A 25915-nucleotide genomic window follows, 5' to 3' on the forward strand; every position below is an offset into this window, starting at 1 on the left:
CAACCCCTGCCACGGGCAGGGACACCTTCCACTAGAGCAGCTTGCTCCAAGCCCCGTTCAACCTGGCCTTGAATCGTGGTCAGTCATCATGGTCTTCACTCATACATCAGAGGGTGGCACAGGGGCTGTTGATTATCCATGTGCGGTGGGGTAACCTGCAACTGAAGGGTTAATGCAAATCTTCTATTTAGATGAAACAAGATGATCATTTCAGGTTTGCTCCCATCTGCTGTAGATGGTAGAGGCAAGCTGTGTTTCCAGGCCAGCAGGATGATGACAGCATCCTCATCCATGCTGAGGAGTGTTCGCCGGGCGCCCACGGTCCATTTGATGCTTCATTTCAGGTTGGAGCGTGGAGCCCTTCTGATGGTTTGAACATCACAGAAATCTCCAAAGGACGAGGCCCTAATGTTACAGACTCGCTGAGCAACAGATCCCTCATTGTCACCACGGTCCTGGTAGGACACTGCAAGCCTGCTTTTATTCCTTTCCCCACAACTCTCAGGGATACCTGATCTCTCTGCAAATTCCTGGGGTGTGATAATCACTGCAGCTCAAAGGCCACGGCCTAGTGCAAAACGATGGAGCCAGGAGGAGCCCTGCCAACCACCTGCCTTTGATAGGCTCTTTGAGGCAGGATTTTCATCTCATACCCTGTGATGATGTGCAAACTGCATCATCTACAAGGGTGGTATCAGTTCCTATTGACTGTGCCCCTCCTTGGGCTTGCACGGGGGGTATCTCCTGTAAATGGAAATGTACTGAGATCCAAGTTTCTGCCATAACTGCATTTTCATTCACTGGCTTCTAAAATAAACATAAAATACAACCCTAAATGTTATTTGCATTTGCAACACCCTTTTGTACCTTTGCACTGCCGTAAATGACCATAGAAAAGGCAGAGAAGGAACCTTTCAAAAGAAAAGCATGAAAGGTTATTTTTTCCCCTTTTACTCATATTGCAGTGACTTGTTGGAAGAGAAATATTACCCCAGCAGCCAGCGCCACGCTCCCCAAGCAATATGGGAACTGTGAAGTTCTGAAATTGAGGGCACCTTCACTGAGAAATCGATTAGCAAACCGAGAGAGCTTCTGAATTGGATGTCTGGCCATTTTCAGTAATAAATTGTGAAATAGGCCGTGAATAAGTGGTTCATAGAGTTCAGAGTTACCCCCTAGGAAACATTGGAGACCTGGAGATACATTACTGAAGCGAGTGGCGTCCTAATGTTCAGTGCTTCGGCTGTTAAATATGTATGTAATCCCTACAGCGCTTCCCCACATTAATAGTGCTTTGTGGCAGCTCTGGAGCTGGTGTGTTTATATCAAGATCCATAGATTGAGCTCATTCATAAACAAAGCACTAATTCCAGAGAAGAAAGCTGAGGAGGAGCCCAGGGAGGGCAGGGTTTAAGCACAGGAGTGTGTGTGCCAACCTGAGCTCTATAGGCGGGATGTTTGCTCTATAATGCTGCAAATTGAGCTCCCTGTGCTCTGTTGTCCCCTCGCTGCCCTGCTTTGAGACACCTGCATTTGGAGCCATGTGCTAGCTGCTGTTGGTATCTCATCCTCCCCTTGCCCTCCAGCTTTTTCCTGCCTCCTACCATCTCCTGCCATTTCCATCTGTCCTCTACACGTTTCCTCCCTCGAGCTCCTCAGCGTCCCTCGTCCTTGGTGGCTGCCCAAGCCTGATCTTCACCAAGGGCTGTGCAAGTTTGCCCTTTTCTAACTTCACCTCTGCTGAAGAGGCAGAGACCCATAGGGCAAAGCTGGCTGGAAGGCACTTTATTAGCTATCTTTCACTTGTGGTGGTGGCTTGGCACTGCTGGGGTTAAAGACACCCCAACCTTCCCATGGCATCTCTGACTGCAGCAGAAACTCTTTCTGGGTAGCCAGAGGGGCCCATATCCCATCAGCAAAGAGGAAAATGAGATGAACTGGGGAACATTTTGGGATGGGCACCAGCCAGGCACTGCTCCCTCACCCTGTGTTTCACCCACCAGCCTCTTGCTTGCTGCAGCTCCAGCAAACAACAGGCACTGCAGTGCACGTCAGCTGCATTTCTGCTGCTGGAACTTGGGGTTGAGTTTGTCCTTCCTCTTCTCTTGGTTCTCACCACTCTTCCTTTCCAGGGCATGAAATAGCTATTTTTCTCCCTGAAATCCTACCAAAGAGAAAACGATTGGCTGCTCAGAAGAGACAAAATTGCCTGTTGTGGGGTGACCAAGGCCGCTAATCAGTACCACGCAAAGTTAATCTATTCCAACATGTCCCAGTGCCAGCCCTGCCTGCGGAGCCTGCACCTTGTGGGACCACAGCTCACCCTTAACAGGGGCTTTTTGCCTTCCCGTGTGCAGGAAGAGCCCTTTGTCATGTTCCGTAAGTCCGACACGGCTCTGTTTGGGAACGACCGCTTTGAGGGCTACTGCATCGACCTCCTGAAGGAGCTGGCCATCATCCTGGGCTTCACCTACGAGATCCGGCTGGTGGAGGACGGGAAATACGGGGCGCAGGATGAGAAGGGGCAGTGGAATGGAATGATCAAGGAGCTCATTGACCACGTGAGTGAAGCTTGGCTGCAGCATGGGCAGGGGGGCTGCTGAGGGGGGGCTGAGCCTGGGATGTCCCCAGGCTTTCTGCCTGGGGCAGGAGCGGTGTGTACCTGCTGTCACCCCCCCCAAGGATGCTGCTGATGCTGCTGCTCTGCCCTGATAAACACAGCCCAGGGCACAACGCCGAGGGACCCCAGGCGTGTCCCAGACCAGCTCAGCTGGATCCGGATGATGTACCCAGACTGCAGGAGTGCAGGGCACAGTTTCATACATCTATTTTGTCCTATGTCGGGCACTGGAACAGGCTGCCCAGGGGGGTTGTGGAGTTTCCTTCTCTGGAGACATTCAAAACCCGCCTGGACACATTCCTGTGTAACCTTATCTAGGTGTTCCTGCTCTGGCAGGGGGATTGGACTAGATGATCTTTTGAGGTCCCTTCCAATCTCTAACATACTGTGATACTGTGATAAAGGCAGTTTATTTCTGCAATCTCCTGGGACACAGAGCTCCCCCTGCAACAGAGCAGCTGTGCTCTTCCTAAAAGGAAAAGCCCATTCTAAAGCCACTTCTCAAAGCCCATTAAGCACTATTGAAACTGTTGTGGCAGCTTTACTCTCACAGACACCAAAAAGTCACCTAGTCTGAAACCTCGACTCGCAGCCAGAGGCTGCTCAGTCTTCTCATTACATCCGTTGCCTCCAGCACATCCTGTGATCCCAGAAGCCCCGTTAGGGACGTGAGGAAAGCTGGAGTCTTCAGGAATCTCTGATTCCCAGAAAAGGTCTCATCAAAATCATCAAAACCAACAAAAAACATCAGAATTAAGTGATGATCTCTGCAGCACAGGCAGCCACGTAAGCAGTCCTAGAGCTGTCACACAGTGCTCTTCTCCTGGCCTCCTGCTCAGGTGGTGCAGCCCTTGGATCTCCTCTCAGGTTCCTGCCTTCATGCTGAAAACACCGCATAAGGCAGAAAAGAGACAAAACCAACCCCATGCATGCAGCAGCTGTGATGCTCCCCTGGTTCACATGAGAAGAATGTATTTGCTGGTGAGTCCCAGCAGTGAAGGAGCTTTGCTGGGAGCAGGTAACAGAGCAGTGTCTGGTGGTGAGGCTGCGGAGCTGCAGCTCCGCGATCCAGGTTGTGTTTCCAGATTTGGCTCCTCTGCCCTAAATGACATTGGACAAGCTGCTTCCGTGCAATGCTTCCTCCATCTGTAAATGCAGATGATGATGATTACGTCCCCTGTGGGACACAGCGATGCTTAATCAGTTTGCGAAGAGCGCCGGTGTCCTTGGCTGGCTCACCCTGAGGAGCAGGGAGGGCACGCAAGGACAGCCCTTGGGGAGGACACTGCGCCTCGCCGGGGAATACGCCACAGGCTGTGCAAAGCTGCCTTTGTGGTTCCCCTTCCAGAAAACTCCATGCAGCTCAAAATACACCCTTTAGAGTCTCTTACACAACAGCCAGGCTGAGTGAGATCAGTGACAGCAGAAGACGTTGGTACTTTGCCATTGCAAGTGCTGCGTGTGACATGGAGCTGAGCAGATGCAGAGCAAAGGATGCAATCCTAGGCAGTGTGCTCCAGAACACAGCTCCTGCCCTCGCTGCTGGTGCAGGGTCTGTGGCTCTCACTGCAGAGTATCTGTAGAGCAGGGCTCTGAAGAAGTAATTGCTCCAAAGCAGGAAAAAAGATCTAGGCAATAGAAGCCAGGCCATCATTTAGTCCGAACCATGTCACTTCCAATGTCCTGCGAGATGTTATAGGGCTCTCGGGAGGCTTCCAGCCATTCCCAAAGCTGTGGTCAGCTAAAAGATACTGAGAAGAAGGTGTGAGGAACAACCTCATTAAGGAACATGAAACTCACGGTCAACCTGCAGTGAAGTATTTCTTGGCCAGCTATTCAAAAAGCAAATTAACACACAGCATCAGGAAAGGACCAAGCCTCTTCTTCTTGCGAGTTTTACTGTAGCAGTAGGTTTGAACTCTGCTCTCTAACAGGTGAATGCCTTGGAGTGATTTATAACCACTGCCCAAACCCCATATAAAGCCATTATTTTCTTTATCTGCATGTCATTGCTTTTTATAGCTGTGTTTATGGAAAGCATTAAAAAGTGAAACTGCAACCAGATGGGGCCCTTCCTCAGCAGCAAAGCATCTTCAGCTTGTGTGGAGAAAGCAACAACTGATTGGCACTTTGCAATGGCAAAGTTCAAACTTATTTCACACCTAGTAGGAAAAGTGTTGGAGACGGCATTCAAACAACGTTGTAGTGATGAAAACAGGGCTGCCCCCACTGTGAGTTTGATATCTGGGCTGGCCTGCCTCCAGATTCAGTGTCTCCTCCTCATGAAAGAATCAGGATCGTTCAGGTGGGAGCATAAAGCAGGAGGGATTTGGGGAGCTCCAGGCAGCCAGGCCGGGATTAATTCTATGCACTAAATCTGTGCATTGGTGAAGAGTTAAATCTGAAGCTGAGCCCCCAGGACTGCTGAGATGCACCAGCTCTGGTGGGCTGAGCTGATGTGCAGGCTTGGTTCAACGTCCTGTGCGTAGGAAAGGGTGCTCCTGAAGGGAAATAAGAGGCTGAAATGGTGATTTGTTATCCCTGGAAGGTCTGAGAGCTCTGGAAGATGCTGTGGGAGATCCAGCCAAGGCTGAAATGTAGTGAAGAGGAGCTGGGTAAAGGTGCACAGCACACGTGATGGAGGATGAGCTGTTTACTCTGAGCTCTCATGGCTTGTTTTGGAGTCACTCATCACTCTGCTTTCCCTCTCCTCTCTGATCCAGACATGCCTGGCCACAGGCAGGAATGCCTTAGGCAAAGATCCTTTGTAAAACTGCTTTGTTTCTAGTCTGGCCTTAAGCATAAACAGCAAAAGCAACAGCAGTCAGAGCAGCCCCCAGCGTGACCCTAGCTGCCAGGTCCCCAGGATCACATGCGGAGAAGGGAGGCTCGCGTGGTCCCATGCGGAAACCCCATCCTGCTGCCTTTCATCTGCTGCGGGGCTTCATCACATGAATATCCCTGTTTTGAGGTAGCTCCGTTCACTCCCTGGGGAACCAGAGTCCTTCCTCACAGCAGCTCCTTGTTTATTGGCACTCTCCCTGGTCACTCCCACAGAGAAGCCTCAAGCAGATGAACCACAAAAGCTGAACTCTCACGGCATGCGGGGGGGTTTGGGGCATTCAGGTGACACAGAGATGCTCCCGTGTCCCACATCCATAACAAACAGGGAAGCTGGCAACTGTCAGCTCTCCTTTCATCCGTAGGGAGCTGCTATTGATGTTTATTCATAGAAATCATCATTGATACAAGCAGAACTACGCTGTGAGCAGTGGCCCATCCATTCTGATTTATAAAGCCGAGCTGTCGGGCAAAATAGCACCTGCAAATCTCCCCTGTTGTCTGTGGGCAGGATCCCATAAAGGCAGCAGAATGAGCCATTCTGGACATTTTGCACCAACTTGTTCACAAATAAAACTTGCCCTGTGCTGAGACAGTGCATATCGAATTCCCATCCAATCTGAAACCTCGTGTGGGAATAAAAAAGGTATGAAAAATAACAGGGTTTCTAATGGAAATCCCTGCCAATGGTAACTATAGAGAAGATGTAATATCTGTCCTTAGGGAGGGTTTATGACAGTTGATTTAACACCTTCACAATAAGTGGGCATTTATTGACAGTAAATTCTGGCAGAAATACATATTGCATCGCATTGCCATTAATGTTCCTGCGCTGGTTTATTTCAAGTGAGGAGAACTGGGGATTCATTTGGAAGCCACTGAGCCTGGAACAGGGGAAGAAGAACTTCTCTGGGTGAAGTGTTCTTCACTTCTGCTTTAGACACTGCAGGAGCTCCTGTGAGGGATGGAAGCGCCCGTTGGGTACCCCAAGTTCTCTGTTTGCCTCTTGAGGTGGCTCTGGACCTGCCTTTCCCTCCCCATGGCTTGTTCCCCCACCAGTAATTCACAGGACAGGGCTTGTCTCTAAAGATACGACTGCTCTCCCTGGGATCCTGCAGCCTTTGGCATCCCTCAGGCACAATTAATGGCAGTTTCCTTTCTAAAGAACTTCTTAAAAGAAAAGATTACAAGAGGTCTTCAAGGTCCTCATTTCTCCTCTTCAGCTTACAGCTCGGCTGTCCCTGTGACATCGGTTCTTAATTCACCACTGATACTAACTAAACTCATTGACAGGAATGATGTCTAAATTAGGAACGAAACTGTAGGAGCAGCCATTAAAAGCTGGAGGCAGAGCATTAACACTGACCCCCGGATGCTGCCGGGCACAACCCTGCTCTCCTCGAGCATCACTTCTCATACTGAGTGTTTTGCTGTCCCTGGCCAGCGAGAGGGGAGGGATGTGGGCACGGGGCACTCAGCGCAGCGCTTTGATGCCTGCAAGTGAGAGCAGCCTCCTCTGTCATCCCCCAGTGCTCCAGGATCTGAGCCCACGGGCGTCTGGATGAGGAGAGGTGCAGAAGGATGCAGGAGTGATGCCAGCACACAGCAGAGCCACGGGGGTGCAGGAGCATGAAGCAGCACCTGAGCAAGAGGGGCAGAGATGGGCCCTGAGACAGGGCAGTGGTGAGGGATGACAAAGTCGATGCTGCAACCAGACACCTGAATAACAATTAAATAAGTAAAATATGCACTATTTCTGTCTCTCAGGCAACACACATGTAATTAGTTTATGTAAATACCTGGCTCAGATTGACAAAATAAGCACAGAGGCAGCTTCTTGTCTGGAATCAATATTTATCTTGGTGCTGATGCTACGGGAGCTCTGCTGTCACACACAGTTTTCCTCCGGTGGAGGCTGGATCCCGCAGGATTCCCACAGTGACTGTGGCTGTGCAGGAGCTGCTCTGACCCATTCGTGTGATAACTGAGAACTTGAAGATAAGACTCAGCATTTCCTGATAAAAGCCAAATCTCTGTGCAGAGAATATGATCCTCCATGCACTGAATGCCCGGTAACTCGCATCAGTTCCACCCAAGTGAAAATGCTGTAACCCAGGGTGGATAAGGAGATCCAAATCCTTCCAGGTGTGTTAGAGAACTGTCTGCATTTGCCACGTAGCTGCCTTGGCAAAATTCATCTTTTTGGCCCCAATTCAGCCGAACACTTCAGAACACACATAAGGCTTGGAAGGTGGGCAAGCCCCAGTAAAACAGAAGCGTGTGCTTAAGTGGTTTTGCTGGACAAGGGCCTTTAAGCTGCTGGCACTTGCTATAATTCCTCATTTTAACTAAACCCCATATTCCTGTGCAAGAGCGTAAAAGCTGGGGCTGAGTGAAGGAAGCAGTCGGGGCTTGGTAATTGACTTCCCAGTTTGTAATGTCAGAGCACGACAAATGAAAGCTTCGCCCTTGGTGGGGTTTGATTTAGATCCTCGCAGTCAGCAAACCCTTCATTAGAGGCCACCTTCACAAGAAATCTGCATTGATAAAAGGGTATCGAAGTGCAGCCCTGCGCTGCCTGTAATAGCTCAGGAGACCACAGCAGCCTGGGCTCCTGATACATGCTCCCTTCTGATGGGGTGTGACATTTACTGCCAAGGACACGGGGCTGTGATCAAATCAGAGGAGCTGCTGAAATGACACAGTCGAATTTGATTTCTGCACTAAAAGCACTTCTGATCCTCGGGCATCCATGCAGATTCCCCTCTCTTCATTCTCTGTGCTAAAGCGTAAACTCCTGGCTGTTAGTTAGCTTGTATATCACTGACAAACGCGGCTTGGGAGCTCCCAGCCAGGCAGCTGCTCGCCAGCACTGACCACAGAACTGCTCATTAGTCTCCTCCTCCACAAAAATCCATAGCCAAACCCTTCCCTATCTCCTTCGGTTTTCCCTGTTGAGTCAGGACACCCCCACAGGAGTGATGGAGGAGCTAACATCCTGCCTTGCTTGTGCCATTTCTGCCTTGTGACACACGTGTGCTGTAACGGGGGGAGAGCAGCCGAGGTACAAACCACCAGGCATCTGCTGGTACCCAGGATATGGGCTCTGCATCCCACCTCCAGCCTGTGCACTGCAGAACCCCCCATCCTGCGGAGTCCATCGGTGCCCCCACAGCCCCAGCTGGCACAAAAGGGCTCGTTGGGAAAATCCTGTTCCCATTTGCTCTAAGTTTTGGCAAATGGCAGTGATTGAAGCAGACACTTTTTGTACCAAGCTGATTTAAGATGTATTTCCATTGGGGAAGTGAGAGGGAAGGGAACCAACCAGGGCTCAGCAGAGGAACCATGTTACAAAATACACATCACTTTCACCCTTGTGACAGAATTCCTGCAACTCTTCTGTTCAGGACCTTGAAAGCCACGTTCTTTGGAGAGGAAACCCTTTTCCTGCACACACACACACGTCTGTAATGGACAAAAGCCCATGGAGAAACTCAGCTTACAGAAAAAGGCCCAGATTCCTGTATTTCTGAATATTGCACTAAGTTTCATCACAGATTTGCCAGGTTAAACGAGACCATTCCCTGGCCTCCCTCCACAACTCAGGCCATGGATCTTCACTGGTTTCTACAGCGAGCCCATAGTTGCTGTTGGAGTAAAGCATGTTCCAGCAAGGCAGCCAATATTGAGTTAAGGTTTGTGGGTAATGACAAATCCACGGTAGCTCTTGGCAATTATCACTCACGGATAATTGAGAGTGTTAATTTTCAGAACCAGCTGTTAAATAGATCTTGCACGGGAACGCCAGGCAATGGGCGCTGCTCAACTCCAGCACCGTTTATGTGCCTGCATTTCCCTGGAAGTCAAAGATACTGAAAGAGGTTTGCAAACCCCAAGCAATGCAGCTGCCACTGAGGTAGCCTTGGATGTATTTAGTTATGGTGTTAAGGACCTGGTGAGAGGGATGAACGCAGCTCTGTACGACAAAGCTGGCCATGGCCGAGCACTGCATTTAGCATAGAAATGATTGAGTAACAGACAGAAACAGAAGCCGGACAAGAAGTCAGGATGCAGAACATGCTCGGCTGAAACTCCTCGTGCAGCTCAGACACTTCCAGCACGACAAGCTGTGAAGTCCATCACTGATCAGCAAAGCATCTCCTCGGTGGGGCTGCAGCCATAGGGACAGAAGATGGAAAGGGAGCAGCGAGTTTCCCCCTTCCCACCCTACACCACGGCTTCCTTTCAAGTTGTACCATGATGCGGACTGAGAGGAAAGAAATTGAAGCTTTTACCCCATGCTGCTACAATATTACTCCCTGCAAGTGCATCCTGGAGTGGCCTCCCCCTGTGTCTCTCTCCTCTTGCAGCAGCGTTGAAAGGAAAGTCAACAAAACCAGATCATCTCTGCAAACAGTGGGATGCGCACACAGCAAACCCTGCCGTAAGGAGTTGTGTGGCAAGAAACAAGCGCAGCGAGGACCACAGACATCTTATACCATTGTGAAGCACAATTCTTCCAACCATTATAGGAGAGCCCATCAAAACGAGCTCACTGCATCTGGGCGAAAGCTGCGGTGACTGTAATGTCTCTCTGCTGTCTGCAGTGTTTTTCACTGGTTACCATCAGACAAACACCCACACAGTGAACGTCATGGAGCAGAATTAGCAAACAATTCCTAATGCCTTCCTCCTCTCTCCCTCTTGTTGCACACAGAAAGCTGATCTGGCCGTTGCTCCTCTCACCATCACCCACGTTCGGGAGAAGGCGATAGACTTCTCCAAGCCCTTCATGACGCTGGGGGTCAGCATCTTGTACCGCAAGCCCAACGGGACCAACCCCAGCGTGTTCTCCTTCCTCAACCCCCTGTCTCCCGACATCTGGATGTACATCCTCCTCGCCTACCTGGGGGTCAGCTGCGTGCTGTTCGTCATAGCCAGGTAAGGGGATACACCAAAACCCAAGTGCCACCACGCCACATCTACTGCCATGCCACAAAGTGCCCTCCCCATGCTCAGATCCATTTTGCTGCCTGGTGTGTTAAACCCGTGTTCTTAATGAAATGCCTTTTGGTCCATCACCCAAAGCAGGCTGTGCTCTCAGCTGGGGATGCTCCCAGGTACCAGGCTCCCCTGCCTGTGCTCTTTGGAACCTGCATCTCAGGTGTTTGTACAGGTGATGCAAGCTCCATGGTGACAATCAAAGATGAGCTATCCACAGGGGAAATTTGTTTCCTTCTTTGCTAGCAAAAGTCTGCTTTCTGTCCCTTTTACTGCTTTACCAGACTAAATGCTTGTGTTTGTTTGCTTTATTACCATAAGCCCCTCTCGCTGTGTCAGGGCAGGCAGCTCCACACATTTAGCAGACTTCTAGTAGAAAAGAATTTTAAATGCATGTTCTTTTATGGCTTTAGAAATGTTGTTGCCTCTCCATTTCATTAGCACCTCCCTGGTATAATGGAGGGTAATTGTCCTGTTCTCCATCATTCTCGTTCGAGCTCCTGTCAGGTCGCTTCTCACCCAGCCCCCGTGCTGGGTCCTACACCGCATCCAGCTCCTGCCCCTACACCCTCCACCAGCAAAGCTCCCACAAACCCTTCCCTATATCAAAAGAACGGAGAACCCGTTGCTAGAGATCAGACAATGTGCCTGTTTACAAAATTAATATGCATCTAATTAGCATGTTTAAACCCCCTATATTTAAAAGAAGAATTAGCATAGATTTGCATGTGTTATTAATTTCACAGAGCCTTTGATGAGACGCACAGACCAGGGCTGCTCCCAAGAACTGATTCAACCTTTTCAAACCAGAACAAAGCCCTCGCCTCCCCGGCCATGCACAGCCCTCGCTGGATGTGCAAATATCCTGCTTAAATACTGTGTGCGAGGAAGGTTCCTAAGCACAACCCGCACTTGGACACTGGTTTCCCCTTTCTTCCAGTTCAAGTTATGCCAGCAATGCCTTCAGAGCCCTCCCTGCTCACCCCACACCTTGAACTGGGCACTATGGGCAGAGCCCCAGGGGCTGCTGTGAGGAGCTTTCCTCAGAGCATTCCTCCAAACCAGCTCCTATCTGATCCACTGACATCACAGATGCAAAAAGATTAAATGGAAACTGCAGCAACCAGAATCCATTAACCCTCATGTTAAAACAAATCTGCAATTTTCAGCATCCCTCAGGTCCCCAGCAGCATTTAGAGATGATTTCACTGTGTAATATCCTAATTACACATAACAGCAGTTGTCAAAGTAAACTCGGCTCAGCAGGAAGCATTAGTGCTCCAAACCACCCAGGATGGCAAAGCCGTTCAACCAAAGGCCAGGTTGGATGGGGCTTGGAGCAACCTGCTCTAGGGGAAGGTGTCCCTGCCCGTGGCAGGGATTGGAGCTGGATGAGCTTTGGGCTCTCTTCCAAGCCAAACCAGTCTGGGATACTGTGATTTTATACGAGGACAAGAGTCGTGTTGCCATTAGCACATCTCTCCAGCTTCCCATCAGCTCTGCCCCACAGACAGCCCCAGCCGGATGCAGGTAGTGCCTGGGACACATGAATGTGGCCCAGTTTGGCTCTGTCCCTGGGAGGACACTGGGGGCCTGCAGCGGGGCAGGATGAGGTGCTCAGCGGTTGCTTTGTGTCAGAGAAAGAACCGGACGCTCTCAGCAGGAAAAGGTCCTCATCTGGGAGAATGAACCCGAGGTAATTACGAAAAGGGAAAACATTGCCATGACTGATAGAACTCCTTCACTTTCTGTCTCTGTTAGCCATGCAGAACACAGCTAGATGGGCTCCGCTGCCGTAATGCCTTTGGCTTTAATGCCCTAAAGTATTAGACTGCTTGTGCGGCTTGGAGTGACAATTCAAATACAATTTTACCTTTATGAGCTTATTTTTCCCAAGCCATATGATGGCCAAATCCAGCTCAAATTGTCCCATTTTGAAAGCATGTTAAATGGGCAAATTGTAGCTGCACATAAAATTCATTGCAGTAAATACGGAGGAAAGGTTGAAGGAAATGAAAACACCTTCTAGACATCACCTTGTACATAATGGGCTATCTCTGTGCTGTGTTCAGAGAGCTGCCTCGGGCCCTCAAGCACCCAACTGGGTCCCAGCCTGATGTGGCCGATGTTGAGGGATAACAACCTGAAGAACACGGGTTTAGTCTCTTGTTTTGTTCTGAAATGACCTGAAACAAACCTCATAATCCCCCTGTATCCTGGCAGCTATGATGTAATACAAGAGGTTTTTCCCTATCCGGCTGGTTTTTGGCTGAAATTGAACCTCTGAGATATTGCAATTGCACCTTTTTGTCACGTTTTGCTCCTGACATTGCCTCTGTCTTCCTCTTTCAAAGAACACCAAGTGTTCGGTGTAATTAAGGTTCTGCAAGAATGATCTTTTAACACATGGAGATGGAAAGCAAGAGATTTCATGGGGAAAATACTTACTGCATTCAGAAGTAATGGAAACAGGATCTGCTTTTGACCCCAGCGAGGCCTCTAAAATCCAATTCTCAGAAGAAAACCACAATCAAAATAGCAAAGCCTTAATTCAGAGATGTGAGGCTCCTGAACTAGGCACCAGAGCCCTCTGCTGATGCTATAACCATAGGTCAATGCCACTTAAAACAACTTAGGGACTATTTAGAGGCCGGCAAAGGATGTGTTTGATCCATTTCCCCTTTTAATCAGTCTTTCTTAGTTATTGATGGAGCCTCTCCTCGTACCCCCCCCAGTCCCCAAAGAGCCATAAGCGCTTGCAATGTATAAGGCTTCATGTGGGTAATTGTCTGGTGAGTGGTTGCAAGTGGACTGTGGAGGGGCTGATGTGAATTGTCACCAGCCTTAGACTGACGCAGCCTCCAAAGCACTGCTGATCACCTCCGGGTGCCCAGCGGGGCAGGGGCCTGAATATTCATCCATAAGGAATTTCTCTGGAGATGCGATTTCGACTCCAAAGTCTTTTGTGTCAGGTCTTTAAAACCTCTCTGAAAGGCTCCCATTTCCCTGCCAAAAGGCCAAGAAGAGACAAGAGAATAAAATCCTGGGGTTTGATGAAATAGTTCTCAGCCCCTGGTCCACACCTGAGGAAGAGGTGAATCCTGAGCAGCCCCCATTTATCATGGCTCCAGCTGTATGGGGTCAGTGAGCCCCGCTCGCTCTTTCCTTCATTACCCCTCCGCTTCCACTAATGGCCCTGCTCACTTTCAAGCACTGAAGGCTCTGTCACTGCTCAGCGGTTTTCTGACTGTTTCTCTATAATCTGAGCAGCACCAGTAGGTTTTCACTCAGAGACCTTGAAGTTCTTCCCTGTGTCATCTTGTCAGGCTCATTTGATCTCAGCAATTCCCGCTCCGTTTCATATTCCATCATTGGCAGCCCAAGAAAGTTTTCATCTAATTCTTGAACTCTGCTTTTAATTCAACAGCGAGGGCTTCGGTGCCATCCTTTACGCACCTCTTGCATAAACTTAGAGCAGGTTTCAAGGAGCAGGCAGCGTGTGAAGCTCAGCCGGATTCTTGTTTTCCCTTCTGATTTTCTCTTACTGAAAAACCAGAGGGAGGGGAGCAGTCAAATGAATGAGCAGCACTTTTGGGGTGCAGCCAGAGCAAGGCCTCGGGTCTGTACTCTGGAAGCTCAGAGCAGGCAGTGGTCCCTGCTGCAGAAAGGCACAATGAGAGACGAGGAGAAGAGAGGTCCTTAAACTGTATCTTGTGCAAAACAGAGGCAGACAATGGGACATGGGTACTTAGAATAAGCTTTTTTAAATCAGAAGTCGCAGCATGATAAAATCAGAGGATCCCAGCCTGGTTTGGGTTGGAAGGGACCTTAAAGCTCCCCCAGCTCCAACCACTGCCACGGGCAGGGACCCCTTCCACTAGAGCAGGTTGCTCCAAGCCCCTGTGTCCAACCTGGCCTTGAACGCTGCCAGGGATGGGGCAGCCACAGCTTCTCTGAGCACCCTGTGCCAGCGCCTCAGCACCCTCACAGGGATGAATTCCTGTGTGTTAGACCTCATCCATCTCCCATGGTGGGGTGTTCCTGCACTCTGTTCTGCTCGGTTCAGGTGCATGGGGATGGCAGCTCCAAATCCAGCCACCTGTCTGACTGAGGGCAGCATGAGACTGATCCATAAGATTCCTCCTTGGGCAGCAGCACATTTGGCAGAGAATCACACAGAGAAATATCTAATACAAACTGTGGGCTGGGCTTTGAGCGAGGGCTGTTGTGAAGCTGCAGGGATTTCAGGAGGAAGCAGAGATGATAATTAATGCCTGGTTCTAACGCAATTACACCAATTATGTTTTTAATTTAATCTCTGCAAAATTTGGGACTCTTAGGAAATGTAAATAAACAGCTTTAAAAACATTCACATCTCTCCTGTTGAGCACATCCTGGCTAAGAGAGCTGTGCACAAAGCAGGGGTCAGCATGCCCCCGCAGCAGCATGACACGTATTAAGGCTCTTTTGTTCCTGTTCCTTTAGTGTCTTGTCATGCTACATCCCGACTAAGAAGCTCTCACTTTCCATGTGCCCCCATAGGTTCAGCCCATACGAGTGGTACGACGCGCATCCCTGCAACCCAGGATCAGACATCGTGGAGAACAACTTCACCCTCTTGAACAGCTTCTGGTTTGGGATGGGAGCGCTCATGCAGCAGGGTAAGGTCTGCTCACAGACTCACAGGCAGTGGGTGAGGTGTGGGAGAGGGGAGGCAGCTCTCCTCCTGCACCTCCTGGGACCCACCATGCAGGACACGCTCGGTGTCTGCTGCCCCTGATGCACCGCAGCACCCTGAGGGGTCCTGGGGCCGGGGCCAGCAAAGGGCTGACGAGACAAAATCTCCTGTGGTTATTGCCTCATGAGCTGTGATCTGCGCTTCAGCAGCTCCAGGTGACTGCGTTTGTTATCAGCCCCTCCCTTTGAACTTCACCTCCACGCAGACACCTCTGCACTGTGCCTGCAACAGGGATGGAGGAACAGAGGGGGATGCGCGCCAAGGCTGAGCCCTGTCTGAAGCACCCCAGGACACGGTCCAGGGGCTTTATGCCAAGAGAACCATCTGGATTTTCCTGTGTCAGAACAGGCTTTTCAGTCTTTTGTCAATATTTCTGGCACCTGCCTCTATTTGCACTTTCACCTCCTGCGGGGCAGAGCCCCATCCTGCCAGCTCAGACACATCACCGACCCCGTGAGCTGCAGGTGGCTGCCAGCACCCCCGTACCACCGCACAGCAATCATCACCATTAATGAAGCGTGCACGCTCTGGCAGGTGCCATCTGGAAGCTCCATGATGGAGCAGCGGCGCGTTCACACGTGTGCTGCTGCTGGGTGCACAGAGGAGCATCCATGGACCATGCCCTGAGGAGGAGCACTGCCTTCATCATCTCCCTCAGCTGCTTAGTTCACCAAACTCGGCAGCATCCCACAGATTCTGTAAATTCCTATTCCTGATAATTCAATTTGTTTAATGTCAGGATCTTTGTCCTGGCTTGCTCTGCTTTAAATGAGCTCTTACAGAAGAGAAGGCATCTTGCCCTCTGGTCTGCCTCCATTTTTATCCTCATCTGGTCATTCTGCACATTGTGAAATGGTCTAAAAGCCACTCCAACACAGGGCAGAGAGGATGGCAAGGAGCTCCTCCGGGCAGCTCAGCCCAGCAGCCACCACATGTGAGACAGAATGCTTTCTATGCTACTGGTGCACTCATCGACACTGACAGGGACCTTAGAAATGGGATATGGATGGGATTACATTCATATCTGTGGGTGGAATAGAGCAAATGGAATATATAGAGATGGAACGAACAGAGTAAATCAGTTAGGAAGACAGCAGAGGGGGAACTTGTGAGCAGCTCTGAAAGAAGGAATGAAATTCAGCTGTAATCTAATTGCAGAAAATCCAGGAATAGAAATCAGTGGAAAATGTCAAACAATTGTCACACTTTAATTTACCATGTATCACTAGTTATTCCCAGAGAGCAAAAGAACCCCAGCACTAGCTTGGTGGCATGTGCAGTGCTGCTGCTCCGTGCTCCTCCTGCTGCCGCAGCGGGTAATAAAGATTCTTCCCAGCTCCCACTGCCCTGATGGCCAGTGACAGTTCCCAGCAAGACAGTTTAGCAGGATGAATCACCTTCTTATCAGCAGCTGATAAATGAAAAGAGCTGAATTCCTTTTAACTCTGCTCTGCGTCCAAGAAGAAAAAGATTTCAAAGCTGGACTGATGTCGCACCGCCCGATGCATCAAAGGGCAGGAGATGGAATGGGAGAGAAGCAGGATGTTGAGAAGAACAGAATCAGGATCTTGAGAACCGAAGCAGCCCTCGGTATCCAAGGCTCCTCTGCTTCCTGGTGCCTCCTTGCTGCACTCAGAGAGGAGAAAAGCCACACTCCATGCTATGCTTTGATGCCTCACTGCTTAAAATTGCTTTGCAAAGTGCAATCTTTGCTGCAGATTCCAGGTTGGATGTATCCTCTGAACACAGTCATTTCAAACCCAAAGCTCTTTCCCGGCTTTAAAAGGTGTCTTGGGCAATTACAAAAATAGCACAACCCATTTAATCCTTCACATCTGCTCAGTAAAAGTCATTCCAGACCAGTTACACCTTTTATGCTGTAGCATCTCCTGCTTCCTTACTTCCAACTGGTATTCAAAGTACTGGACCCTGATAGTTCCTTCCTCCCATTTGATTTTGTTTTAAACCTTATGTATTTGAACACGCTCCCTGGAGTGAGGCTTTGAAGAGGAATCCATAGAAAAGCAAAGCCCTTTTTAAATGGCACAACAAAACACTCATCAAAGTCCACAGATCGCTTGCTATTTAAATCTCATCCAAGCAGCCTGGTTAATTACTTCACTTGGAATGTTGCCTGTACATTGGGCACTGCACGAGGTCAGCAGTGAAGGGAAAGGGGTTCTACACAAACCCCACTGATTCCATTGCATGCAACATGTCAGGACCATTTGCCTCAAAACCAGTTGGCTTCAGTTGCATAGTTGGTACAGTTCCGACAGTGAAACCTGATACTTTCTATACACAGATCTATGTATGCAATATGTATATGTATATATAAAATGGGTTCTTTCTCCCTCTGTTACCTCTTTCTTCCTTCTCCTTTTCCCTCTCCCACCCCAGGCTCGGAGCTGATGCCCAAAGCACTGTCTACACGGATCATTGGTGGCATATGGTGGTTCTTCACCCTGATTATCATCTCGTCCTACACGGCCAACCTTGCTGCCTTCCTGACAGTGGAGAGGATGGAGTCCCCCATCGACTCGGCAGATGACTTGGCAAAGCAGACAAAAATAGAGTACGGAGCAGTGAAGGATGGAGCTACCATGACCTTCTTCAAGGTGAGACAAAGCAGATGCAACGCTCCCAGACCAATGGGAGCGAGAATAAAGAACCAAAGACAAAGAGCCTCCTAAGCCACCACTGCTTCTCCTTAGAGCAGGTCGCTTCAGTCTCGCATCCTTGGCAGGACTTTGACAGTTTAGCTCATGAGGTTCCACAGAGCCCTTGAGGCCACCCCAGTCAGCCTCCAGGGACAGAGGAGACAGCAAATGAAACCTAAAGCTGGGCAGATGTTGCAGTGTACCCTCCCCGACCAGCATTTCTTAGAGCTGAAATACCTTTCTTATCCTTCAGGTACTCACATTAGCGTAGTCAAGTTTTATTAACTTCCGAAACCCAGCGCAAGGTAACAGCACCAATGCATCAGACCCAAATCACATTAATTTCTTCTCTTTAAAGCATAATTAATTTCAGGAGTCAGCCAACACTGCAGAGGAGGCTGCTAAGAACGTTCATATTTCACTATTGCCTCCAAAATGGAAAGAAACCCAGAGACTTAAAAAGACTTTCAAAACCACAGCTGGCCTGTAAAAACACTTCAGGAAAAAGAGAGAGAATAAAGGAATAGAAATGAGGGTGATTAATCTAAGGGATGATCATGCTGGCTTGGAGGAGAATTTAAATGCATGATGAACTCAAAAAGCTGTGTGCCGAGGCACGGTTTGGAGTGGGGCTCCTATGGAAGCACAGGCAGAGCTGGGCTGGCTGCAGCACCCATGGATGCCAACGCTCTCCTTGGGAGCTGTGGCAGCAAGGCAAGAGGGGCACTGGCAGAGCAGAGCCTGCAGTGAAGGAATGGGGCTGATCCCCCTCCCAGGTCACCCTAATGCAGAAGGAAATATATGGGCCAGAGCGTGACAAACAGTTCATGCTTTAGAAAGCAGGTTGTGCCTGGAACAGTGCAGTGACTTGAATAGGCCCAGTGTAAGGCAGCGAGACGGGGCCGTCAGCAGTTTAATTGCCAAGACTCGTTAAAGGAAACCCATGTGCTGAATGTTAATAACCAGGAACAGCAGCGTTCTTCTGCAGCTTCTCTTGGTTAAGGAGCCACTGTGCTCCCTGAACCTCCACTCTGCGAGGCAGCAATGCAGGTTGATGAGGAAACATGGAGGGTTTGGTTTGGTTTGGGCCATGATTCATCCTGGGAAATGACAACGTGGCTCTGAATAGCAGGTTGCTGCAGGTCACTTTGCTTTCTGCAGTGGAGCTGGTGCATGCGGTTTTGTCTTTGGCATGGCCAGGTGCATTGTGTTCCTTCCAAAAGCAATAGAAACCTACAGCAGCTCTCAGGAAGGACAGGCTCTTACTGATGTGTTTTAACTGCTCTTTCCAATCAGAGTTTTATATGGGAATAAAAGGAAACAGCCTTTTTTAGAAATCATCAAGGACATAGTATATTTATTGCTTCATATCATTATCCATCAGAATCATTCCTCAGGCTTCTAATGGGCATCTGGCAGGGTTTATTGATGCAGTGTGTTTGCCTTTTTCTTTTATTATCCTTGTTGTTTGGAGATGAATTCTCAGGGATGTCCCTTCTGAGAAGCATTTCGATTAGTGGAGCAGTGAGAGCATCATGCAGGGTGTTCACTGGTCCCCATGTACAGAGAGATACGGGAGAGCCCAAATTCCTCCCACCCCTCAACAAGGTCTTTGCCAAATGACTGGGCTGCATTACAGCAGCTCTGCCAGTGCCACCTTCATGGGGACATCTTCAAACAGCAGAAAGCTCTGGGGGACAGAGCAATGAGCATCCCAATGTCTGCTGAGGATCTGCATCTCCTTGGATGCGTGGGATCAAAGGAATGGCAAACGAGGCTTCACATCACCTCCCTCTGCTCTGCTAAAAAGGGGGTTACCAGCAGAGAGAGAGCCCCACAGCTCTGTCTTGAAAAGCTCCTGGAGCTCTGGAGGTCCAGCACTCCCTCAGAACAGACTCACTGCTGGGACAAGAGGCTGATGGCAGCATCCTAACTGAGATCTCACCTCTTTTGTGGACTACGCACTAGGACTTCATCCAGATTGCTGCCTTGCTCCTTGTGGGGCTGTTCTGCAAAGTAATTCCCCTCACATTAGGAACTCGCTCCTCTGCTTCTCCATGTTAAAGAAGCTGCAAACTACATACACAGATCCCCCCCAAGCCACAGTCCCTTCATCTGTACCTGCGGCTCAGCCCGTCACTGTTTTCAGCCAGATCCCAGCTGGGTCTGTAGCCCCTCAGCACATGGAGGTCTAACAAAGCAGGACCTTGGGCTGCACAAGGAGAGCACCATCCCGGAAATCGTCCTGGGGAGCAGTAGGAAATAGGAGGAAGAAGACAAATGCCTTGCACGCTGTTCCCTGAGCTGATTCCAAACGTGCACCAACCGTAGTGGCAGATTTTGACGTCCTGGAAAGAACCTCGAAGAAGCTATTTATTCTATTTATTCCCTGGCAATGCAGATCGAGTTACAGGAATAAACCCAGATCAATTAATTTAGGAAGAGCACCGAGTATTCATTATAGATCAACCAGAACTCCATCCCATCTTGCAGTGGGTGCTGTCTCTCTGAACAAACGCTGGGTTTAATGTGCAGTGTGGAGTACGGGTGGAAGTGTTTGTGTGTGTGTACGTATAAATTCACTTGTACAGAAATGTTAAATCCTCAACAGTAAGTATCTTCAGTTGCTGAAAATCAATTTATTTTTTCATACAAGCTGGAATTGAAAATCTTAAGCCTGAAAGTTGCTTTCTTGCCAATTTTGCTGATAAAAAAGCATATATGTCTTGGCAAGATGCCTTGTAGTGGCTCCTCTAAACTATTCCATTAATTTATTTGGGTGACTGGTCTTGAAGCATTGGTTATTAAAGGCAGCTTCTGAGCTGTGACTCTAAAGAATGAATTCAGAGGCGCTCTCAGTGTCATTGCAATCGCTGCATTCAGAGGGGCTGGTACTCAGCTTTTCATACATGCATCTCATTTAGCACTAACGCAGGGGTTTAGTCAGATGCAGAGAACAGGGGAGCAGATTCTGATGTTATTTATCCTGACCAACACGAGGAGAAGCTCCACTCCTATGAATTGGTGGGAGAGGTGTAAGCGAGAGACACAACTCCACGGGGTGAACCTTGACTGCTGTGATCGATCACCTTTATTAGCAATAATCTCCATCATTCCATACAAAGACCTGTAGGGACAGGACAAGGGGGAATGGCTTTAACCTGCCAGAGGGGAGACTGAGATGAGATCTTAGGCAGAAGCTCTTCTTAAGTTGCAAAATCAGAAGTCAGCAAAACGTACACTCAAAGGAGTCCATCAAAACAGACCCAATTTATGTGCATTCTTTATGGGTTATTAAATCACTGCTAAAAAGGTTTTGCGTATTCCTATGGCACGTTCTCAGGTGATGTCATGCAAACTCCCATAAATAAGCGACCACTTCTGCAGTGTGGCTGAAATATTGCAGGAGGAGGAAGGAATGTTTCCCCTGATAGGAAAATGCACAGTGGTTGAGGTAGGCTGGAGCGGGAGCACCCGGCGCTTGGCAGCTCTTGACTGGTGACAGCTCCCACAGTGACTGACAGTTGCTGCTGGATTGGGCTTGAACAAATAGCCCAGTCTATCAACCTGCTGGTGCTGTGCTGAGAGTTACAGCGGGGGCATTTTCACTTGGAAAAGGAGTGTTCTTATCTCGTGTTAGCGAAGGGAAAGGAACTAATAGGAAATAAATTCCCAGGGAGGAAGCGGCAGGTTTTAGACTACGGGGATAACCTGAGATTGCTTTGACCGGAGCCACGCTTTGAGCTGCTCTGCCTGCTCCAGGGGCCTGACCTGCCCTCCCTGCAGGAGCCACCCCCCCCTTTATCTCTGGGAAGATGAGGCTGTTGCAGTCAGCAGCGCTGTGCTGCTGGGATGCTGCTGAAGGGCTCAGCCCCGTGTTGGCAGGTCTCTGTTGCACCACGCACGAGCAAGCAGCTCTGGCCCAGGCGTGCTCCAGCCACAGAGGGTCCTTGCCCCACCATGGGTGCCCCCATCCTCTGGCCTTCCTCCTGCTCCTCCTGCAACTTCAAATCACAACTAAGTCCTTTCAGCTGGTCAAAAGCAGTGATTTAAGAAGAGAAGAGAAAAGTGGTTTTTCTCTTCCAGGGAGCGCTGTCTGATGTAATTTAAGTTGCCTGAAGAGCTACAATGCCTCATGCAAGTCCTATTAGCTTCACTAAATGCAGCCTATTGATTTTTTGCCAGTTTATTTTGCTCTATGCTTTAAACTGGAGAACACTGATGTTGTTTAAGAGCTCTGTGTCAACACCCAAGGAGCATTAAATGCAGGAAGAGCAGGAGAGAAAGGGAGAGCCAGTGAACCCAGAGGCCTTTGATGTGAACTATATAAATGTTAAACAAGTCTTATCAGCAAGCTGAGTGTGCTATTCATTTCAATTACCCATTGTAATGCACAGATATTTAATAATCCTTTTGGAGGCTACATCTCTTGCTGCTCTTTGAGGTTTGATAGATGCCACAAATCTATCCTACAGGCACTGGTCCAGCTTTTCAAGTAAGGGAGATTATCCTGCCTCTTGAATGAAGTTTGCTCCAGCACATCCACTCCTGCACATTCATCAAGTGGATTATAACATGGGCTTTAACTGAGAAGAAATGAGTCCATGGACATTTCAGTCAGGAACCCACAGGGTTAAAGACAGAGGAGCAGCCTTTGCCACCAAAGCAGCTTTGGGGGTGTGAAGCTTTTGTTTAACTTGAAGAAGCTGAACAAAAGGAGGTGGACAGGCAAAGCATTTGAAATAGAAAACATTACAAGGGACTTTTCTCTTAGCTAATTTATCCTTCTTTATAGCGCTTTTGCTGGCACATTTTGGGTGATATTGCAAAAAAGAGGGGGAAACATGATAGCAGCAGTTGGGATGGGCTGGGGCTCCATCTCCTGCTTTCTTAGGGAAGGACAGAGACCTGAAAGGAGATAAAGCTTCTGCTGTAGCAACTCCCCTGCTGCTGCAGGTGAGCAGTTACCCTTATTCAAGGCAAAGCACAAAGACTTTTCAACCCCTCCAACTTATCAGCCAGCTTCAGGCTCTTGCTCAGCAGTGCCGGGGAGGAGGAGGAGGTTTTGGCTGACTAAGCTGCCTCTTACAGAATAAGAAGGCAAGAAGAGATGTAGGAAAAACAAGAAGTTAGGCAGAAAAAAACGGCACATAAAGGAGCAGGCAGCAACATGAACACAAGCCTCAACCTCCCAGTGCTTTTCCAGAGCTCAACTGAATGCACGGAGCTGGTGTGAGGAGCCCATGGGAACACAGGGACCAGTGGAGGGGGTCCTTCAAGAGAGTTGCTGGGCCTCCCTGGGGACTCCTTCTAGTCTAAAGCCAGTCATGCCTTTTGTGACGGCCTAAACAGGGGCAGTTCAGGAGGTGGTCATAGATAAATGGTGTATGTCAAATATTATGGAAAGACATAAAATAACCATGTTTCTTCTCCCCCAACATACTTTGTAAAAGAAAACGACATTACCATGAAGAGGAAGCTAGAAAACATCTTCCTCTTTTTTCACCAGGATGCTTGCTGATAGTGAAAGAATATCCCTGTTTATTTTTAGCCGTAAGACAATCTTCTTGAATCCTTCTGCGCCTCTGTTTATGTGGGTATGTTAAATTTGTTTGGCAGTTGCACATATCTCAGAGGAGACATGTTTCCTTGCAATGCTTGAGGAAAGACAAAAATACAATGGAGCGTGTGCAAAAGAGGAAAACATGCCCTCTGAAGTGTTCCCTGTCTCCTCTCATTGTGCAAAACCAGGATAAACAAAATCCTGCTTAGGAAGCTAATACAGTTAAAGAGATGTGCTGATAGCCTGTCACACTAGCAAGTTCTGGGGGCATCGAGGCAAGGTCTCCTGCACCTCACTGAAGTGAATGAGGAGTTCAGTTCCAGCTCCAGGATAAGGGCTCAGGAGCAGGGCTGCTTTATGTTGAGTGCCTGCACAACAGGCAGAGAGTGCTGGACCTTTGCCTCTTGCTGCAGCAACACGAAACCAAACAATGCTGGGCATGAAAGCAAAGAGATAGTTAACAAAAGGTCATACTGCTCCTAGTTCCACTGCGCAATCTGTTCTCAAACTGGTATTTGTTAGTATTATTTCCTGAATTGTTACCAGGGTTCAGCAAACGGAAGATTAATTCTTATTTTGGGGATGGGGGGTGTCATTTTTCCAGAAATCCAAAATTTCCACATTTGAAAAAATGTGGGCTTTCATGAGCAGCAAACCCACAGCTCTTGTCAAAAACAATGAGGAGGGGATCCAGCGAACCCTCACGGCGGATTACGCTCTGCTCATGGAGTCAACCACCATCGAGTACATCACCCAGAGGAACTGCAACCTCACTCAGATCGGGGGGCTCATCGACACCAAAGGCTACGGCATTGGGACTCCCATGGGTAAGTGACAGCCGTGGGGCTCTGTAGGTACCCAGGCGGGGGTTCATTGCCATGAATACAACAGACGTGACTAAGAAAATCCACTCCCAACAGCAAATTCCCAAACACCAAAGCTTATATTGCCTGCCGAAGAGAGGGCTGAACCGCCCTGCTTAACACAGACACATTCCCTACTTTGTGTGGGTTTTGTCCTACTTTGTGTGTAATGGTGCTTCCCCTCCCCAGGGTCTCCATACAGGGACAAGATCACCATTGCCATCCTCCAGCTCCAGGAGGAGGACAAGCTCCATGTCATGAAGGAGAAGTGGTGGCGGGGGAACGGCTGCCCTGAGGATGAGAACAAGGAGGCCAGTGCCCTGGGCATCCAGAACATCGGTGGGATTTTCATCGTGCTGGCAGCAGGATTGGTGCTGTCCATCTTCGTGGCCATGGTGGAGTTCATCTACAAGCTGCGCAAAACAGCGGAGCGAGAGCAGGTACTGGTTTCCTCCGTTTCCTTGCACCCCCATTAGCTGCAGTAACTACATTAGTCAACATCTGTAGGGTCATTCTGAGCCAGCCGACACAGAAGCCATGAAAACACAGACAGAATTCCCTGAGAAGGACCCTTCTGAGCTGTTAAATCCAATCGCATTGCATATTCCAGGTGTAATGTATACAGTGCATGAAGTCTCCATCTCTTCTCCCCCTTCAAGGAACTGGTCAGGGTCCACCAGGAAGCCTTATACTATCTTACCAACTTGTCACAACCCTTATACAGCCAGCCCATCCCACCCACAGTGCCTGATTAGCGCTGCTGAAACGGGAGAACTGCTTTTATGGGTTTCCCTCTTGCCTGTCATGGTACAGTAAGTGGAAAAGTGCATTTGTGTGCATGAGCAGAAATCAAAGCAAGCTGCCCACGTGACGGACCAGAGAGATGAAGGAAAACTGCCCACTAGCAAGCCCAGCAGGATTCAACCGCCCTCTGAATAAATCCCCCAGACCCCCAGCAGGGATCACACGCATCCCCGGCGCTCCAGCAGCCGCCCACAGCTCTGCCTCTTTGCAGGAGTTAGTGCGTCAAAGGCACAGCTCTCGCCCAAGGAGACAGGGGTCAATCTGTCTGATGCCCCTGAAGTCCCGCTAAGCCTTAAACGCAGCCCAAACCTCGCGCTTGCCCTCTGCAGAGCCCGGTTTGAGATCCTCCTGCTCCCGGCGGGATTAGCAGGACACTGTGCCAGGAATAACGGTGCTCTTTGTCCCCGCTCTCCCCAGCGCTCCTTCTGCAGCGCCGTGGCCGACGAGATCCGGCTGTCCCTCACGTGCCAGCGGCGGGTCAAGCACAAGCCCCAGCCACCCGTCATGGTGAAGACGGACGCCGTGATCAACATGCACACGTTCAACGACCGGCGGCTGCCAGGGAAGGACAACATGACCTGCAACACCGGACTGACACCCGTGTTTCCCTAGGGGATGGGAATGGGGGGTGGGGGGGAAGGCAGTGCGGCAGACAAGGCTCTAAGTGGGGAAGAAAGGATTAAAGACAAAACAAGAAAAACCCAGAGAATTCAGTTAAAAAGCCTGGTTTGGTTCATTTCAAGAACAAGGCCTTCACCACGCAGCTGCATCCATCACCGGATAGAAGCAAGAGCTTCAAGGCACGGACTGGAACGTGGGTCTTGG

At 49.4% G+C, this 25915-nt stretch overlaps 1 protein-coding gene across 1 annotated transcript in view; it reads left to right on the forward strand.

Annotated features, from left to right (window-relative positions):
• Nucleotides 1-25702, forward strand: part of GRIK3 (glutamate ionotropic receptor kainate type subunit 3) — a gene marked incomplete at both ends in the record, with an annotated part of 101384 nt that extends 75682 nt beyond the window's left edge. The window contains 8 exons of the mRNA XM_080632283.1: nucleotides 345-458; nucleotides 2358-2561; nucleotides 10179-10402; nucleotides 15005-15123; nucleotides 17601-17818; nucleotides 24028-24250; nucleotides 24476-24726; nucleotides 25508-25702. Of these exons, the coding sequence (XP_080488409.1) occupies nucleotides 345-458; nucleotides 2358-2561; nucleotides 10179-10402; nucleotides 15005-15123; nucleotides 17601-17818; nucleotides 24028-24250; nucleotides 24476-24726; nucleotides 25508-25702 (1548 nt within the window). The remainder of the gene's footprint in view (nucleotides 1-344; nucleotides 459-2357; nucleotides 2562-10178; nucleotides 10403-15004; nucleotides 15124-17600; nucleotides 17819-24027; nucleotides 24251-24475; nucleotides 24727-25507) is intronic.
• Between the last annotated feature and the right edge of the window lie 213 nt (nucleotides 25703-25915).

Source organism: Psittacula echo (assembly GCF_963264785.1).
Source record: "Psittacula echo genome assembly, chromosome: 21".
In the NCBI taxonomy this organism is placed as follows: domain Eukaryota; kingdom Metazoa; phylum Chordata; class Aves; order Psittaciformes; family Psittacidae; genus Psittacula; species Psittacula echo.